Source organism: Salvelinus namaycush, chromosome 12, assembly GCF_016432855.1.
Source record: "Salvelinus namaycush isolate Seneca chromosome 12, SaNama_1.0, whole genome shotgun sequence".
NCBI lineage: Eukaryota > Metazoa > Chordata > Actinopteri > Salmoniformes > Salmonidae > Salvelinus > Salvelinus namaycush.
Genome location: NC_052318.1, coordinates 6,679,367 through 6,700,254, shown reverse-complemented (window position 1 = coordinate 6,700,254; position 20,888 = coordinate 6,679,367). Strand labels below are relative to the sequence as shown.

Here is a 20,888-nt window from a genome sequence, read left to right as displayed (position 1 = left end):
CAGGCAGAGAGAGAACCTTGCAGGGAGCAGTGGAGCACAGGGAGCCAAGATGGTGTCGCTGTGAGAAGGAGTGACTGACAGACAGAGAGAGAACCTTGCAGGGAGCACTGGGAGCCAAGATGGCGTCGCTGTGAGAGGGAGTGACTAACAGAGAGAGGCCCTTGCAGGCAGCAGTGGAGCACAGGGTGCCAAGGTGGCATCGTTGTGAGAGGGAGTGACTGACAGACAGAGAAAGACCCTTGCAGGCAGCAGTGGAGCACCCGGTGCGGTTTGGCGGCAAAGTCACACGTCGAGGCGAAACCGGGTGATCCTAGACGACAAGAGGAAACTGACCCTGCTATGCAAGCGGACTGAGGCAAAATAATGACCTGCTCACACACCCTTCTCTGCCTGCACTGATTTATGGCGCATCTGGCAATGGAGAGGAAAATGCGCAGCTATAATCTTTCTGTTGGTTTTATAGTTCGTTTTCTCACACTTTAATCTGAGCGCCATCGTGCCTGTCATCCAACGCCACACCTTCCAACGTCTCGAAAGGGACAGGCATTTCCCTCCTATCACATTGATACGAACGGTGAGGTTTCTGCCTCTTTTTCACGTTCTTATTTCTGGAAAGGGTCGAATCATGACGAACAGCGTGCAGCTCGCGCCGACCCTGTGCTGAAGCGATGTTTCAGGACCATGGATACCTGTTTCTCTGTTTCTGGTTTACAAAATAAAAGCACAAATGGATGAAGAAATCGACACCCGCAAAATCAACAACAGCTTCCTCCGGGACCACAACTATGCAACTGAAGGTATCTATCCATATTGAATTAATACATATATCGCTTTAAAGAAAATGTAGGCTATAGAATGCGAACCGGTGTTCCACCGCCGGCATGTAGCTTATCATCGGAATTGTTCAAATGTAGTACACCGTTTTGGGGGTGCCGTGCATGGCTTTTTAGGGACAACTGGTGTGTTACTGACTTGTCATATGGTTGAAATGACAAGAACATTTGGTTAGTACTAATTACTGTAGGCCTGCAGTCTCTTTCTCAGAAAAGAGAGTAGAATAGAACGAATGGCTGTCTTGCATTAACCTGTACTGTAGTGTGTCAGTGGTGTGGCATTATCGAGATGTTCAGATATTAGAGAACGCACAATGCAGTCATGGATATGTTCATTTCTATCTATTCGGAATAAGTCACAGAAGCTACGCACATCCAGCTGCCTTAGAAGCGCGGGTCTTTAAGTCCAGAGTGGAGTCGGTGACACAATTCCCACAGGGAAATAGGCTAATCCTTCTGGTCAACTACACAACAGCAGGATGAGCATTTCATATCAACCACACGAGTAAATATTGATCGATACGCAATAATTCATTTAGAGAGTCAGATTACTTATTATTATTAGTAATAGTATCAGCATTTTAATCGGTAAACACTGTCTATAAACTATTGGGATTCCACCTGCTTTCATAATGGTATACTGTGTTTGTAGCAGTGGAGCAACTCCTTGCGTGTGCAGTAACAGATTTATGGGCCGAGTTTTGCAGGCGTCAGAGTAGTGCAGGATACAACAAAGTATTTCAAGATGGAACATGAGACAATTCGATTTTTGCTTTTCAGAATTCAACTTTAGTTTTCTAAACATTTTGTCTTTTTTTTTTATGTCAATCCTGAAATATGCAAGATAGCACAAAGAGAATGTTGGTCATTCCCATTTTGATTTCCATCTTGCACATGGCTTTGATTGATTGATTCAGGGCTATATCAACAGAAAGCAGATAAATCATACTGAGCAGCCCAGCCAGTGAGATGAGAAACGAGAGAGCTGAAATACCCATAAAAGCTGAACCAGCAGACAGGCAGATGCCACTGGCTCCATACAGCTACGACACATAACACCAGATGAACTCTCATTTCTCTCGCCCAGTCTCTCCCCTCTGTAGTCAACCTCGTCGCTAAACTGCCTAGCTACTGCAATTTCCAGGAGGGCTTAACCTGTGCCCTTCTTTCCTACTGAAAGTGTTGTTGCATTGTCTCTGACTCGGGTGCTTTAGGGCATTTCCACGTTAAAAGCCACATAAGCTCTAACACATGAAGTTCATAGTAGAACATCACATTTGATGTCAAATGAAAACGAAGTGTCTATAAAACACATTTACATTTTAGTCATTTAGCAGACGCTCTTATCTCTTACAGTAGTGACATCGATCAGAAAAGTCTTACAAGATTTTAGAAATACATCAAAACACAATAATGTTGAATACCCCTGGCATCTTATATAACTATTTATATAATGTTGAATACCTCTGCCATCTTATATAACTATTTATATAATGTTAAATACCCCTGCCATCTTATATAACTATTTATATAATGTTGAATACCCCTGCCATCTTATATAACTATTTATATAATGTTAAATACCCCTGCCATCTTAAATAACTATTTATATAATGTTGAATACCCCTGCTATCTTATATAACTATTTATATAATGTTGAATACCCCTGCCATCTTAAATAACTATTTATATAATGTTGAATACCCCTGCTATCTTATATAACTATTTATATAATGTTAAATACCCCTGCCATCTTAAATAACTATTTATATAATGTTGAATACCCCTGCCATCTTAAATAACTATTTATATAATGTTAAATACCCCTGCCATCTTATATAACTATTTATATAATGTTGAATACCCCTGCCATCTTATATAACTATTTATATAATGTTGAATACCCCTGCCATCTTATATAACTATTTATATAATGTTGAATACCCCTGCCATCTTAAATAACTATTTATATAATGTTGAATACCCCTGCTATCTTATATAACTATTTATATAATGTTGAATACCCCTGCCATCTTATATAACTATTTATATAATGTTAAATACCCCTGCCATCTTATATAACTATTTATATCATGTTGAATACCCCTGCCATCTTATATAACTATTTATATAATGTTAAATACCCCTGCCATCTTATATAACTATTTATATAATGTTAAATACCCCTGGCATCTTATATAACTATTTATATAATGTTAAATACCCCTGCCATCTTATATAACTATTTATATCATGTTGAATACCCCTGGCATCTTATATAACTATTTATATAATGTTAAATACCCCTGCCATCTTATATAACTATTTATATCATGTTGAATACCCCTGGCATCTTATATAACTATTTATATAATGTTAAATACCCCTGCCATCTTATAGCAATATTTCTATGTAGTTTTGCTGAAATAATTTGCCTTCTGTAAGTTTAAGAAATATTGCCTAGTGTCTTGTCTTTCTGATATCAAAACCCCCCATATCTTAAAGATATTTTCTAATTTCTCTCCATGAGGAGGGAGGATAATGAAAGTTCACAGAAGTAACAAGTAAAGGTAGATCTACCAATTAGTTATAGTGTTTTTACTGATAACATTTTGGTTTATTAAGTGATTAAAACACCAAATCGGTAACAGAATTACCTGCTACTGTTCTCCTTTCCACTGGCATACTGTTATGTTCATCTCATAGTTATTTTATTTCTCTTTCTGTCTTCTGGTGGTCAAAGCAAGACAGTGAAAACAGTCTGGACAACCCCTCCCTCTTTCTCTCCTCTCCTCTCTCTCTCTCTCTCTCTCTCTCTCTCTCTCTCTCTCTCTCTCTCTCTCTCTCTCTCTCCCTCTTTCTCTCCCTGTCTTTCTTCTTCTCTCTCTCTCTCTCTCTCTCTCTCTCTCTCTCTCTCTCTCTCTCTCTCTCTCTCTCTCTCTCTCTCCCTCTTTCTCTCCCTCTTTCTCTCCCTCTTTCTCTCCCTGTCTTTCTTCTCTCTCTCTCTCTCTCTCTCTCTCTCTCTCTCTCTCTCTCTCTCTCTCTCTCTCTCTCTCTCTCTCTCTCTCTCTCTCTCTCTCTCTCTCTCTCTCTCTCTCTCTCTCTCTCTCTCTCTCTCTCTCTCTCTCTCTCTCTCTCTCTGTGTAGTTATTGTCACCTCTCCTGGCTCTCCTGACACTACATTGCTTGTTCTTTTGTGTTTTAGGCTGGGCTTCTGTATAGGCACTTTGTGACAACTGTTGATGTTAAAAGGTCTTTATAAATACATTTGATTGATTGATTGACCTAGCCATGAGCCCCCCCCTCTTTCCATCTTCTGTAACCAGCTCTCTGATCCACTGAGCACCGACAGACAATAAACATCCATGGACGTTGAAAAGTAGTTGAAATTTGGTCAGTCAAAATGTGAACTAATCATAGATGTCTGTTTCACAAGTTTGGACACTACAGTACAGTAAAGAAATGTAGAGTAGGCTATAGGTCAGTACAATACAGTGCAGTGTAGTATCATTTAGTGCAGTACAGTATCATTTAGTGCAGTACTGTACAGTACAGTAGAATTTAGTGCAGTACTGTACGGTACAGTATAATTTAGTGCAGTACTGTACAGTACAGTATAATTTAGTGCAGTACTGTACAGTACAGTATAATTTAGTGCAGTACTGTACAGTACAGTATACTTTAGTGCAGTACTGTACAGTACAGTATAATTTAGTGCAGTACTGTACGGTACAGTATAATTTAGTGCAGTACTGTACTGTATACTTTAGTGCAGTACTGTACAGTACAGTATAATTTAGTGCAGTACTGTACAGTACAGTATAATTTAGTGCAGTACTGTACTGTATACTTTAGTGCAGTACTGTACTGTATACTTTAGTGCAGTACTGTACAGTACAGTATAATTTAGTGCAGTACTGTACAGTACAGTATAATTTAGTGCAGTACTGTACAGTATAATTTAGTGCAGTACTGTACACGATACTTTAGTGTAGAGCACACTAGAGTACAGTGTAGAGCACACTAGAGTACAGTGTAGAGCACACTAGAGTACAGTGTAGAGCACACTAGAGTACAGTGTAGAGCACACTAGAGTACAGTGTAGAGCACACTAGAGTACAGTCGTCTTTACTCTATTGTTCTGAACTCTTCTCTGCTGTGCTGTAATCTTACTGTGCTCTGCCGTGATGTCCAAACTTGTGGAACATAGACGTCTATGATTGGTACAGACTTGGTACGGTCCCGACCAACCAAATTTGGTCTTGTTTGTGGGCGGAGCTCATTACAATAATAGCGAGTGTGTAGAATAATACCCAAATATGCAAATGTATACCCATTCAGGATACATCACCATGAAGAGAATGACATGAATAATTATGCCTTTCCCTATAGTACAAATCAGGGAGCCATGATGTCATTCCGGTAACATCTTACAGTAGTAAGGTATCACATCATAGCTGTGTTTTTGTAACATGTTCAGTGGAAATGGTTAAAAGTAGTCTTTGTGCTTAGAGTTGTATGGTTTGTTTAACTTTGCAATCAATGTTGTTGTTTTGGGGGGGGGGGGGGCATTCTTTTAAAATGAAGAATCTGAGTGTCAGCGTCATTCTGTTATCGCAGAGTTGCCCCTGGGGTGTATGGGTAACTGTAAGGTCTATACTGTAGGGTTCTGCAGTCTTCCCAGTGCTACATCGCTGGAAGGAAAGGACAGTTTTTCCATATCTTACATGTTACGGTCTCTGAGCTGTACAGCTCTTCTGGTTTCTCTACTGTATGTGTGAAGTCACTGAGGTAAAGACAAGAGCCCGGGGTAATGTCCGGGGTAATGTCCGGGGTAATGTCCGGGGTAATGTCCGGGGTAATGTCCGGGGTAAAAGTGAGCAGCAGGAGTCAATCTGTTGTTCATAACAGCCAACCTAGCTTTACTTGGATATATTTTCAATATACTTTTTTGTGATTCCCAACAAATGTGTCAATTGATGAATTGTGAAGTGATTTTCCTTATTATAGTCTCTTCATACCCCTCACAATATGATCAGTAAATCATTACACTTCTGAGACAACACAATGTAGACAAATTACGTTCTCCTCTCCTCCATAAAAGCCCATTACCATTCTCCAGGGCTGGAGGGGGCTGAAGGCTGCCAGTAACCCCTCTCCCCCCTCCTCCATCACTAAGAGACCAGGTTAAGCCTGTTTCCGAGTGAACAACCCAGCCTCACCCACTGACCTACAGACTACCCTCCTCGCCAGGAGCTTAGCACCCCCCCCCCCCCAATCCACCCCCCCCAATCCCCCTTCCGGATCCTCACCCACTGACCTACAGACTACCCTCCTTGCCAGGAGCTTAGTACCCCCCCAATCCCCCCTCCGGATCCTCACCCACTGACCTACAGACTACCCTCCTTGCCAGGAGCTTAGTACCCCCCCCCAATCCCCCCCTCCTGATCCCCCCCTCTCCGGATCCTAACCCCCTCCCCATCCCTCCTTCTCCCTCCTTCGTCCCAGTCTGCTGTCTCTGACTGTCCTAATATAAGGTCAGCTATGTCCTGCATTTGTTTGTGAAGGAGAGGAGATGAGGGGCTGTTAAGGCAACCAGACTGCTGTCTCCATCTCACCATTACTACTAAAACACAAACACATACATCACCTCTATTAGAGGTCGACCGATTAGGATTTTTCAACGCCGATACCGATACCGATTATTGGAGGACCAAAAAAGCCGCTACCGATTAATTGGCCGTGTTTTTTTTGTTTTTTGTTGTTGTAATAATGACAATTACAACAGTACTGAATGAACACTTATTTTAACTTAATATAATACATCAATAAAATCAATTTAGCCTCAAATAAATAATGAAACATGTTCAATTTGGTTTAAATAATGCAAAAACAAAGTGTTGGAGAAGAAAGTAAAAGTGCAATATGTGCCATGTAAGAAAGCTAACGTTTAAGTTCCTTGCTCAGAACATGAGAACATATGAAAGCTGGTGGTTCAATCAATCAATCAATCAAGTTTATTTTATATAGCCCTTCGTACATCAGCTAATATCTCGAAGTGCTGTACAGAAACCCAGCCTAAAACCCCAAACAGCAAGCAATGCAGGTGTAGAAGCACGGTGGCTAGGAAAAACTCCCTAGAAAGGCCAAAACCTAGGAAGAAACCTAGAGAGGAACCAGGCTATGAGGGGTGGCCAGTCCTCTTCTGGCTGTGCCGGGTGGAGATTATAACAGAACATGGCCAAGATGTTCAAAATGTTCATAAATGACAAGCTAGGTCAAATAATAATCAGGAATAAATGTCAGTTGGCTTTTCATAGCCGATCATTAAGAGTTGAAAACAGCAGGTCTGGGACAGGTAGGGGTTCCATAACCGCAGGCAGAACAGTTGAAACTGGAACAGCAGCAAGACCAGGTGGACTGGGGACAGCAAGGAGTCATCATGCCCGGTAGTCCTGACGTATGGTCCTAGGGCTCAGGTCCTCCGAGAGAGAGAAAGAAGGAGAGAAGGAGAGAATTAGAGAGAGCATACTTAAAGGTTCCTTTTAACATGAGTCTTCAATATTCCCAGGTAAGAAGTTTTAGGTTGTAGTTATTATAGGAATTATAGGACTATTTCTCTCTCTACCATTTGTATTTCATTAACCTTTGACTATTGGATGTTCTTATAGGCACTTTAGTATTGCCAGTGTAACAGTATAGCTTCCATCCCTCTCCTCGCCGCTACCTGGGCTCGAACCAGGAACACATCGACAACAGCCACCCTCGAAGCAGCGTTACCCATGCAGAGCAAGGGGAATAACTACTCCAAGTCTCAGAGCGAGTGTCGTTTGAAACGCTATTAGCGCGCACCCTGCTAACTAGCTAGCCACTTCACATCGGTTACACCAGCTTAATCTCGGGAGTTGATAGGCTTGAAGAACAGCGAAGAGCTTCTGGCAAAACGCAGGAAAGTGCTGTTTGAATGAATGCTTACGAGCCTGCTGCTGCCTACCACCGCTCAGTCAGACTGCTCTATCAAATCATAGACTTAGACATAATAACACACAGAAATACGAGCCTTAGGTCATTAATATGGTCGAATCCGGAAACTATCATCTCGAAAACAAGACGTTTATTCTTTCAGTGAAATACGGAACCGTTCTGTATTTTATCTAACGGGTGGCATCCATAAGTCTAAATATTCCTGTTACATTGCACAACCTTCAATGTTATGTCATAATTACGTAAAATTCTGGCAAATTAGGCAGCCCAAACTGTTGCATATACACTGACTCTGCGTGCAATGAACGCAAGAGAAGTTACACAATTTCACCTGCTAACCTGGATTTCTTTTAGCTAAATATGCAGGTTTAAAAATACATACTTCTGTGTATTGATTTTAAGAAAGGCATTGATGTTTATGGTTAGGTACACATTGGAGCAACGATATGCACCGCATTGATTATATGCAACGCAGGACACGCTAGATAAACTAGTGATAGCATCAACCATGTGTAGTTATAACTAGTGATTATGATTGATTGATTGTTTTTTATAAGTTAAGTTTAATGCTAGCTAGCAACTTATCTTGGCTTCTTACTGCATTCGCGTAACAGGCAGGCTCCTCGTGGAGTGCAATGTAATCAGGTGGTTAGAGCGTTGGACTAGTTAACTGTAAGGTTGCAAGATTGAATCCCCCGAGCTGACAAGGTAAAAATCTGTCGTTCTGCCCCTGAACGAGGCAGTTAACCCACGGTTCCTAGGCCGTCATTGAAAATAAGAATGTGTTCTTAACTGACTTGCCTAGTTAAATAAAGATTAAATAAAGGTGTAAAAAAATAAATAAAAAAAACGGCCAAATCGGTGTCCAAAAATACCGATTTCCGATTGTTATGAAAACTTGAAATCGGCCCTAATTAATCGGCCATTCCGATTAATCGGTCGACCTCTAACCTCTATAAAGACAACACGTAATCTCAGTCTATGTAGAGGTAGTTGACATGGAAGTAGGTGTCTGTCATCTACTCTGTTTGTATGTCTGGTAGAATCTAGATTTCTCTATGGGAGATGCATTGAGGAGCAGACCCCAAACATTTTTTTGGGGGGGATACAACCAGTTCGGTGCCGACCTTTTTAGTGCTTCTAAACCCCCTTAAAAGTTATGTGTTTGAGCTAGAGACTTCCGGGTAGGCGTACTTCTTGCATTGTACGCGTCTAAATTCACTGATTCCGCCGACGTCAACCATTAGATGGGGGCTTAGCTAGAGCGATGTTTGTGAGATGAGAGGATACTGAACGGTTCTTCTCATGAAAACGTCTCTGAAGTCCGAACGGTTTGAGCTACAAACTATGATGACCCCATTCTGAAAAGCGGAGACTCTCACAAACATGCTTCTTTCTACGACGCTCACAAAGACGCACAGGACTTGTTAGAACTCTACATAGAAGATCATACACAATTATTGCATTGTGATTGTCCCTGATGTTTTCCTGAGCTTTCCTTTAAGAGTCTGATGCTTTGAATCACAACAACAATGTTATTCATTGCTATTCAATGCAATTTCATTACCGTTACCTTGGGGGGGTGAATAATTGACTAGGAGAGAAATGACCTTTTTTGCCGTGTACTGTCCACTGTCCGTGGAAGTTAGAGCAGGGAATATGTCGTTAGGATTCAGGAAGAACCCATATAAATGACCAGGGGGTAAACTTGTTCTCTTTATGATGATCTGATGCTTCTGGTTTGACAACCAGATTAATAAATGATCACTCATACATTTTTTAAAGATATTTTAATGCGTGTAGTGTTTCCTTCCGCCTGTTACTGTGGTAACTTTCTCCACTAGAAGAAAATACTAAACGTAGACTGGAAACTTTTAACCTATTGCATGATACCATAGCAACATCATGCATTTGCATATCACCATTTTAGTCCCCAATCCCCTCACATTTTCTTTGTTTGCTCTCTGGGGTCTAAGCTGGGTTACTGTAAAGCACTTTCTGACAACTGACAATTTTAAAAAGGGAATTATAAAATACATTTGATAGAATTTTAACAGAAAAGAGAAAAACCCATGGTGTTATCTTGACTGATGACATGAGCGTGAAAGCAGAGCAGTAATTAGACCAGGGCAGTAATTAGACCAGGGCAGTAATTAGACCAGAGTAGTTATTAGACCAGAGCAGTTATTAGACCCAGAGTAGTTATTAGACCAGGGCAGTTATTAGGCCAGGGCAGTAATTAGACCAGGGTAGTTATTAGACCAGGGCAGTAATTAGACCAGGGCAGGGTAGTTATTAGACCAGGGTAGTTATTAGACCAGGGTAGTAATTAGACCAGGGCAATAATTAGACCAGGGTAGTTATTAGACCAGAGCAGTAATTAGACCAGGGCAGTTATTAGACCAGGGCAGGGCAGTAATTACACCAGGGCAGTAATTAGACCAGGGCAGGGCAGTAATTAGACCAGAGTAGTTATTAGACCAGGGCAGTTATCACACCAGAGTAGTTATTAGACCAGGGCAGTTATTAGACCAGGGCAGTAATTAGACCAGAGTAGTTATTCGATCAGGGCAGTTATTAGACCAGGGCAGTTATTAGACCAGGGCAGTAATTAAACCAGGGCAGTTATTAGACCAGAGTAGTAATTAGACCAGAGCAGTTATTAGACCAGAGTAGTTATTAGACCAGAGTAGTTATTAGACCAGAGTAGTAATTAGACCAGGGTAGTTATTAGACCAGAGTAGTTATTAGACCAGAGTGGTTATTAGACCAGAGTAGTTATTAGACCAGGGCAGGGTAGTTATTAGACCAGGATAGTAATGAGACCAGAGTAGTAATTAGACCAGGGCGGTAATTAGACCAGAGTAGTAATTAGACCAGGGCAGTTATTAGACCAGGGCAGTTATTAGAACAGAGTAGTTATTAGACCAGAGTGGTTATTAGACCAGAGTAGTAATTACACCAGAGCAGTAGTTAGACCAGAGTAGTTATTAGACCAGGGCAGTAATTAGACCAGAGTAGTAATTAGACCAGAGTAGTTATTAGACCAGAGTGGTTATTAGACCAGAGTAGTTATTAGACCAGGGCAGGAAAGTTATTAGACCAGGGTAGTAATTAGACCAGAGTAGTAATTAGACCAGGGCAGTAATTAGACCAGGGTAGTTATTAGACCAGGGCAGTAATTAGACCAGGGTAGTTATTAGACCAGGGCAGTTATTAGACCAGGGCAGTAATTAGACCAGGGTAGTTATTAGACCAGGGCAGTAATTAGACCAGGGCAGTAATTAGACCAGGGTAGTTATTAGACCAGGGCAGTAATTAGACCAGGGCAGTTATTAGACCAAGGTAGGTATTAGAGCAGGGCAGTAATTAGACCAGGGCAGTTATTAGACCAGAGTAGTTATTAGACCAGAGTAGTTATTAGACCAGGGCAGTAATTAGACCAGAGTAGTTATTAGACCTGAGTAGTTATTAGACCAGAGTAGTTATTAGACCAGGGCAGTTATTAGACCAGGGCAGTAATTAGACCAGAGTAGTTATTAGACCAGGGCAGTAATTAGACCAGGGTAGTTATTAGACCAGGGCAGTAATTAGACCAGGGTAGTTATTAGACCAGGGCAGTAATTAGACCAGGGCAGGGTAGTTATTAGACCAGGGTAGTTATTAGACCAGGGTAGTAATTAGACCAGGGCAATAATTAGACCAGGGTAGTTATTAGACCAGAGCAGTAATTAGACCAGGGCAGTTATTAGACCAGGGCAGGGCAGTAATTACACCAGGGCAGTAATTAGACCAGGGCAGGGCAGTAATTAGACCAGAGTAGTTATTAGACCAGGGCAGTTATCAGACCAGAGTAGTTATTAGACCAGGGCAGTTATTAGACCAGGGCAGTAATTAGACCAGAGTAGTTATTCGATCAGGGCAGTTATTAGACCAGGGCAGTTATTAGACCAGGGCAGTAATTAGACCAGGGCAGTTATTAGACCAGAGTAGTAATTAGACCAGAGCAGTTATTAGACCAGAGTAGTTATTAGACCAGAGTAGTAATTAGACCAGGGTAGTTATTAGACCAGGGCAGTTATTAGACCAGGGCAGTAATTAGACCAGGGCAGTTATTAGACCAGAGTAGTAATTAGACCAGAGCAGTTATTAGACCAGAGTAGTTATTAGACCAGAGTAGTAATTAGACCAGGGTAGTTATTAGACCAGAGTAGTTATTAGACCAGAGTGGTTATTAGACCAGAGTAGTTATTAGACCAGGGCAGGGTAGTTATTAGACCAGGATAGTAATGAGACCAGAGTAGTAATTAGACCAGGGCGGTAATTAGACCAGAGTAGTAATTAGACCAGGGCAGTTATTAGACCAGGGCAGTTATTAGAACAGAGTAGTTATTAGACCAGAGTGGTTATTAGACCAGAGTAGTAATTAGACCAGGGCAGTAATTAGACCAGAGTAGTAATTAGACCAGAGTAGTTATTAGACCAGAGTGGTTATTAGACCAGAGTAGTTATTAGACCAGGGCAGGAAAGTTATTAGACCAGGGTAGTAATTAGACCAGAGTAGTAATTAGACCAGGGCAGTAATTAGACCAGAGTAGTTATTAGACCAGGGTAGTTATTAGACCAGGGTAGTAATTAGATCAGGGCAGTTATTAGACCAGAGTAGTTATTAGACCAGGGCAGTAATTAGACCAGGGCAGTTATTAGACCTGGGCAGGGCAGTAATTAGACCAGAGTAGTTATTAGACCAGGGCAGTTATTAGACCAGGGCAGTAATTAGGCCAGGGCAGTTATTAGACCAGAGTAGTTATTAGACCAGAGTAGTTATTAGACCAGAGCAGTTATTAGACCAGGGCAGTAATTAGACCAGAGCAGTTATTAGACCAGGGCAGTTATTAGACCTGGGCAGGGCAGTAATTAGACCAGAGTAGTTATTAGACCAGAGTAGTTATTAGACCAGGGCAGTTATTAGACCAGAGTAGTTATTAGACCAGAGTAGTTATTCGACCAGGGCAGTAATTAGACCAGAGTAGTAAATAGACCAGGGCAGGTATTAGACCAGGGTAGTTATTAGACCAGAGTAGTTATTAGACCAGAGTAGTTATTAGACCAGGGCAGTAATTAGACCAGTGTAGTTATCAGACCAGGGCAGTTATTAGACCAGGGCAGTTATTAGACCAGGGCAATAATTAGTCAGTTAAGTCAGTTAAGAACAAATTCTTATTTACAATGACGGCCTAGGAACAGTGGGTTAACTTCTTTGTTCAGGGGCAGAACGGCAGATTTGTACCTTGTCAGCTTGGGGATTTGATCAGGCAACCTTTCATTTGCTAGTCCAACACTCTAACCACTAGGCTACCTGCCGCCCCATGGTGTCTACCTGCTGCCCCATGGTGTTTACCTGCTGCCCCATGGTGTCTACCTGCCGCCCCATGGTGACCCCATGGTGTCTACCTGCTGCCCCATGGTGTCTACCTGCCGCCCCATGGTGTTTACCTGCTGCCCCATGGTGTCTACCTGCCGCCCCATGGTGTCTACCTGCCGCCGCATGGTGTCTACCTGACGCCCCATAATGTCTACTTGCCGCCCCATGGTGTCTACCTGCCGCCCCATAATGTCTACCTGCCGCCCCATGGTGTCTACCTGCCGCCCCATGGTGTCTACCTGCCGCCCCATGGTGTCTACCTGCCGCCCCATGGTGTCTACCTGCTGCCCCATGGTGTCTACCTGACGCCCCATGGTGTCTACCTTCCGCCCCATAATGTCTACCTGCCGCCCCATGGTGTCTACCTGCTGCCCAATGGTGTCTACCTGACGCCCCATGGTGTCTACCTTCCGCCCCATAATGTCTACCTGCCGCCCCATGGTGTCTACCTTCCGCCCCATAATGTCTACCTGCCGCCCCATGGTGTCTACCTGCCACCCCATGGTGTCTACCTGCCGCCCCATGGTGACCCTATGGTGTCTACCTGCCGCCCCATGGTGTCTACCTGCCGCACCATGGAGTCTACCTGACGCCCCATAATGTCTACCTGCCGCCCCATGGTGTATACCTGCCACCCCATGGTGTCTACCTGCCGCCCCATGGTGTCTACCTGCCGCCCCATGGTGTCTACCTGCCGCCCCATGGTGTCTACCTGCCGCCCAATGGTGTCTACCTGCCGCCCCATGCTGTATACCTGCCGCCCCATGGTGTCTACCTGCCGCCCAATGGTGTCTACCTGCCGCCCAATGGTGTCTACCTGCCGCCCCATGGTGTCTACCTGCCGCCCCATGGTGTCTACCTGCCGCCCCATGGTGACCCTATGGTGTCTACCTGCCGCCCCATAATGTCTACCTGCCGCCCCATGGTGTCTACCTGTCGCCCCATGGTGACCCTATGGTGTCTACCTGCCGCCCCATGGTGACCCTATGGTGTCTACCTGCTGCCCCATGGTGACCCTATGGTGTCTACCTGCCGCCCCATGGTGACCATATGGTGTCTACCTGCTGCCCCATGGTGACCCTATGGTGTCTACCTGCCGCTCCATGGTGACCCTATGGTGTCTACCTGCCGCCCCATGGTGACCCTATGGTGTCTACCTGCCGCCCCATGGTGACCCTATGGTGTCTACCTGCCGCCCCATGGTGACCCTATGGTGTCTACCTGCCACCCCATGGTGACCCTATGGTGTCTACCTGCCGCCCCATGGTGACCCTATGGTGTCTGTCGAGGAGGGAATACCAAAGCTCCAGCGGGAGCTGCTTCCACTCAGAAAACCTTTGGGAGAGAGGATCTGCCTGCTGAGAGATGGTGTGGATTAGTCCTGATTGAATGCACACCCTGGGTGAGAGGTGTGTGTGTGTGTGTGTGTGTGTGTGTGTGTGTGTGTGTGTGTGTGTGTGTGTGTGTGTGTGTGTGTGTGTGTGTGTGTGCGTGTGTGTGAGAGAGAGGTGGTGTCACGTTGTGATTGTGTCCTCTGTAATCAGATCTCAGCCTCTTAGAGGGCTCATCCTCTCTCCTCCCAGCCGACTCCATCCCTGACAGGGACTGAGATTCATGGACCTCCCAATTCACACAAAATGGATACGGGTAGGGTGGTAGAGGGAAGAGAGCGGGGAAGACTGGCTACCGTTCCAGGGAAGACTGGCTACCGTTCCAGGGAAGACTGGCTACCGTTCCAGGGAAGACTGGCTACAGTTCCAGGGAAGACTGGCTACAGTTCCAGGGAAGACTGGCTACAGTTCCAGAGAAGACTGGCTACAGTTCCAGGGAAGACTGACTACAGTTCCAGGGAAGACTGGCTACAGTTCCAGGGAAGACTGGCTACAGTTCCAGGGACTGTCACATTGGCCTTTCTGAAATGACAGGTTGTAAGAATGAAGCTCTGTCTGAAGATCTTTTAGCACAAGCCCATCAATCATCACTCTGTGACTGCCCACCTTGTAATATTTCCTGTGCACTTATCCCAAAATACACATCATTATAGTAGTCAAAGCCTTTGACATTCATTTTGTCATAACTCATGAATATGTTGGAAATTATTAGACATGTTAAAAGTTGTACGAAGCTACATAAGGAGTGAACTGTCATGCAAGCAGTTACATCAGACTAAAGGGGAAGCACTAACTGGAATTGCCCTGCATATATACTACTCAACCTGAGAGGCCTCTGTTTATGGCCTTTCAACAGATCCTACAAACTACTCTCAGGAAATATATTGACTGCTTGAGTGACGGCTTTACAAGCAAATTATATGCACCAAACCAGAGAGAAGAAAGTTACTAAAGTCAATATGTAACATAAATCCTACAGTGTTTTTTTGTACCACCTGCCTTTGGTTCAGTGGTGATTTGCCAGCAAAACCACAACACTAAACAATACATTAATTACACTATAATGGTGACAAACAGTGCCCACAAACTGTTAGGCCCTACATAAAGCTTTCACAACAGCAGAGCTTTCTTTTCAGCACCATGGAGTGAATCCTTACCACCACTACACCTGGTTATCAGCGGAACCTTGTCTGGCAGCGAAACAGTTCATTCAGCCTCATTTACTGCCTTTTAAAAAACTTGCTTAAACAAATGTGGTTTCTAATGACAATTGAGATGTACAAACTATGTCATAAGAAAACAATTAGTTGATAAGAGGCAATCGATCATTTTGATTAAGACATTAATGAGCTAGCTAAGACGGATATAGTCAATATAACTATTTGTTCAGCACTTTTGAAATGTACAGCGACAGAATTCAGAACATGGGCCGTTCTTACAGTAATCTCCCTGTACACCAAATCAGAACTGAAGGATAAATAAAGGGGGCATATAAGCAGACAATGAAAGCTCTTACAATATTCGATGATGACATTTCTCTAAAACAGGCTATAGGCTACATGTGCAATACCAAGTCAGAACAGTAGGCTACGTTAATGAGGGGGAAAGGGACCAAATTATTAGGGTGAGGCACAGGGGCTACTAACAGCTTACTACACAACATACACTTAGTATTACTTTCTTAACTACAGTATACATATCTCCCTCTCTCATTTATGCAGCAGAATATAAAACATGTGTGCTCACTTGAACTGGAAGGTGGCATGGTGGTCCTTCTTGTGGGCAAATTTTGTCATCAAAGTCTAGCATTATCTGGATTTATGGTGCTTTCAAGACAACTGTGAACTCGAAGAAAAAAAAACAAGGTTGAATCATGACATCAGTGATCTTCAGGTCAGAGCTCTAGAAAGAGGCCAGAGTTCCCGACTTGGAATTCTAAGTTGGATGATCGTTAAAAACGTATTTTCCCAGTCGGAGCTCATTTTTTCAGAGTTCCCAGTTGTCTTGAACTCACTAAAGTCAGAGATTTCCCAGTTCCGAGTTTCCAGTTGTTTCGAACATGACAGAAGTCTTGCTGGATTGCCAGCATGGCTAATGTATTCAACCTTTTCTGGCCCATGATGTTGCATGTGAATATTTATCGTTTTAAGCTTGGAAAAGAGACCCTTAAACCCAGACTTGAACCACACTCTCTCTCCACTGAATAGTGGCTAGTGATTTGCTTTGCAACACTTGCAGTTAAACACTGATACCTTCCAAACCACTCATTGTTGAATTTGAGATTTCCCACTTGTTGTGTAATGTTTATGTCCAATATCCTATGAGCACCGATACGTTTTATCTATAATTTCTCTTCATATGACAAGGATTGAAAAGGATTTTGCCAGTAGATTGTCGACTAGATTGATGATGACGATGACTGCTTGTCTAGCTTGCTAGCTAAGATGTTGAAAGTATGATGTTGACATGATCAGTCCAATCAAAGCTACGGTGGATATAACGTGATGTGACGTCATTTTATCTGTGGCCAATGACCTTGAGCCTTCTTGGATGGGCACTTCTAATGTAAATCTATGGCAGCACCCAAGGGGCTTGAATTTTTGAGCTCTCCCCTTAGATTTTGCGGTGACGTAGTGTCCCCATGAGTGACAGGACACTGAGCCAATCACGGCGCAACTAGAGAACATTACCAACCCCTACGCTCCGTATTTTCCCGCTGGCTGCCGCACCACCACAGAAAGCACTGAGCTAGGCTGAAACACCTGCATTTTGGAGCTGCCTTACTCAAGAAAGCAATAAATACACCATGTTTGTATGTGGCTTTGTTAACTCAATTATTATTATTTTTACATTGTTTGCAAACTGATATGTGATATGCAAAACAGGCACACAGGTGGTGCTCAAAACAGGTGGGGCTCTGAATGACGGGTTGCCACTGGATTGGTTCATGATTTATGATGAGCAAATCCTACTGGGTTTTAGAGTCTTCGTGTATCTGTGACTGTAGATAAAAGGCATGTTTAAAATATTGTTTGAAAGGAACATTCAGTAAACATCTAGAATGTACAGTAAGTTCAGTATGACTCACGAGGAACATCATGCAGTGTTTCTGTCACCATCCTCTTGGGTTTATGTCCCGGCTCAGGGCCAAGTCAGGCAACTCATTTCCCATTCAGTGTGAGCAGTAAGAAGTCAGGTAGAGACATAATGAGACAGGAGTCACATCTCTCTCTCTCTACTCTGGGGCCAGAGGAGGTAACATTGCAAGGCTGTTGTGACGGATGCTGTACACTCAAATGAGCCTTCTGCCTTATGGATGGGCTGGGAGTTCACATGAAACAGAGAAGGAGAGAGAGATGCAGGAAGATGGAGGGAGGCGGGGGTTAGGTGGATAAATAAAGCTCAGAACTGGCTGACCTAGAATTGTGAGCGGATGTTTTTTGGAGCTACATACCAATATACTGCTATCGCTCAAAGGAACTGCAGTAAATTAAAATCAGATGGATTGTTGGTATATTAGGCACAAATAGATTTGAAATGAATGAGCATGTATGGCATTTCCCAGGATTAAAATCACAGATGCCAATGTGTTTGATGCCTAGGTTTGATTAGGCCTGGATGAGTTGGAATGATTCTCTGAATATTTATATGTTGTGGAGCAGTCCCATGTGTGTCGACTCCCCATCCTGGTAACATATGCTTCTGTGAGCATGCCTTTGTGAGCTTCCCAATCCCACTGGAATCCCTTTGTGTGCAGCAGAGGGAGTCTGCCTTTGCATTATAATGACACTAATTTAGGGCTGGCTGTTTGTGTGCCTCTGTGGAGGTGTGTGGATTAAACCACATGGGTCAGCAGCCATGTTTGCTCCATGGATTTTGGGCATCCATGCAGTGTCATCAGCCCAGAATATAAAGGTTGATGGCTCATTCTGTGACCTCATTGGTTCCTACTATTATCCACTCTGGCCCTGCAGTGCCCCTGTACCTGTGGACAGAATTGGTATTTTACTGTTAATGTGTATGACCTGGTACTTCTAAGATTTGAGTTGCATTCCTTTTGGGTCTCTCTTTATAATAGATCAGGAATAACACTCCGACAGCTCTCTTTATAATAGATCAGGAATAACACTCCGACAGCTCTCTTTATAATAGATCAGGAATAACACTCCGACAGCTCTCTTTATAATAGATCAGGAATAACACTCCGACAGCTCTCTTTATAATAGATCAGGAATAACACTCCGACAGCTCTCTTTATAATAGATCAGGAATAACACTCCGACAGCTCTCTTTATAATAGATCAGGAATAACACTCCGACAGCTCTCTTTATAATAGATCAGGAATAACACTCCGACAGCTCTCTTTATAATAGATCAGGAATAACACTCCGATAGCTCTCTTTATAATAGATCAGGAATAACACTCCGACAGCTCTCTTTATAATAGATCAGGAATAACACTCCGACAGCTCTCTTTATAATAGATCAGGAATAACACTCCGACAGCTCTCTTTATAATAGATCAGGTCTAATTCTCCAACAACAGATTTCCACTCATTCTGTAAACCTGTTTTGATGCCTGCAGCTTGTTTGTCTTTTTTGGTGGTTCTGTTAAATACACATCTGTTTTTGCTATGCTGTTTGCAATCGATGGGGTATTGTTTTGCTGCTGCTGCAGTCTCTACCCTGGCACTGCTGTCCTATCAAGAGGCTTTTTGTGTAAACAATAGTGAGGAAGCAAGGACAAACCCGAGCAGCGACCAATTGACATCCACCCTCCGTATGCGCTGTGTTGCCCAGTGAAAGGTCCCTCCTACTACCCCTCCACTCCTCCACCCCCATAGTCAGTCCTGAGTGGAATCTCAGGGTTAGCCTTTGAGGGGTTGAGTAGTGGTGGACTGTGGTAGAGGTGGACTGTGGTACAGGTGGACTGTGGTGGAGGTGGACTGTGGTAGAGGTGGACTGTGGTAGAGGTGGACTGTGGTAGTGGTGGACTGTGGTAGTGGTGGACTGTGGTAGAGGTGGACTGTGGTAGAGGTGGACTGTGGTAGAGGTGGACTGTGGTAGAGGTGGACTGTGGTAGAGGTGGACTGTGGTAGTGGTGGACTGTGGTACCGGTGGACTGTGGTAGAGGTGGACTGTGGTAGAGGTGGTGTCACGATCGTCTATAGGAGAGAGAGAGGACCAAGGCGCAGCGCGTGAAAAATACATCTTCTCTTTATTATAAGAAGGAAAAAATGAAACAAAACAACAAACTGACGACCGTGAAGCTATAAATACAAATAGTGCTGACACAAACACTACACATAGACAATTACCCCTAGACACCTACACTGAACACTAAACCATCTACTCTACTACACCCCCTAAACCATACAACACCCTAGACAATACAAAAACACACAAACTTCCCCATGTCACACCCTGACCTAACTAAAATAATAATGAAAACAAAGATAACTAAGGCCAGGGTGTGACAGGTGGACTGTGGTAGAGGTGGACTGAGGTAGAGGTGGACTGTGGTAGAGGTGGACTGTGGTAGAGGTGGACTGTGGTAGAGTTGGACTGTGGTAGAGGTGGACTGTGGTACCAGTGGACTGAGATAGAGGTAGACTGTGGTAGAGGTGGACTGAGGTAGAGGTGGACTGAGGTAGAGGTGGACTGAGGTAGAGGTGGACTGAGGTAGAGGTGGACTGAGGTAGAGGTGGACTGAGGTAGAGGTAGACTGTGGTAGAGGTGGACTGTGGTAGTGGTGGACTGTGGTACCGGTGGACTGAGGTAGAGGTGGACTGTGGTACCGGTGGACTGAGGTAGAGGTGGACTGTGGTAGAGGTGGACTGTGATAGTAGTGGATGGTCAGGAGTCTGTTGACATGCCTGGTGTTTGTCCAGAGGAAGGAGATCAGCTCTCCAGTCCCCAGGCATGCTTCATGACCAGGTCCCAGAGGACATGTGATATAAGAATGGCTAAACAATGCTATATTGTTCTTCTGCATCAGTATATCGACCCACAACCCACCAGCATCTGTGCGTACTGCATACCAATCACTAGAGTTTAGATGGCATGACCTCTATTGTGAAAGGAAGACAATGCTACCTGTCAGACGCTATGGATTGTGTGGCATCTTGGTGAAACAATAGAAACCATAGCACCTTTACGGTTTGCTCAGTATTCCAAGATGTATGTGCTCAGAATTAAAGATACCTCAATATCTAAGCTGCTCACAAAGAAAATGTTATTTAGAGCCATATTAA

The 20,888-nt window shown here is 43.6% G+C and overlaps 1 protein-coding gene across 2 annotated transcripts in view; it reads left to right on the top strand.

The window, feature by feature from the left end:
- Positions 1-20,888, top strand: part of LOC120056438 (serine/threonine-protein phosphatase 2A 55 kDa regulatory subunit B beta isoform) — a 154,612-nt gene that overhangs the window by 59,616 nt on the left and 74,108 nt on the right. Inside the window, exon 1 of one of the 2 annotated variants that reach the window (XM_039004597.1) lies at positions 728-797. The exons of the other annotated variant lie outside the window; for it this stretch is intronic. Coding sequence (XP_038860525.1) covers positions 728-797 — 70 coding nt within the window. Of the gene's footprint in view, positions 1-727; positions 798-20,888 lie in introns of those variants that run through there. 2 annotated transcript variants of the gene reach the window in all.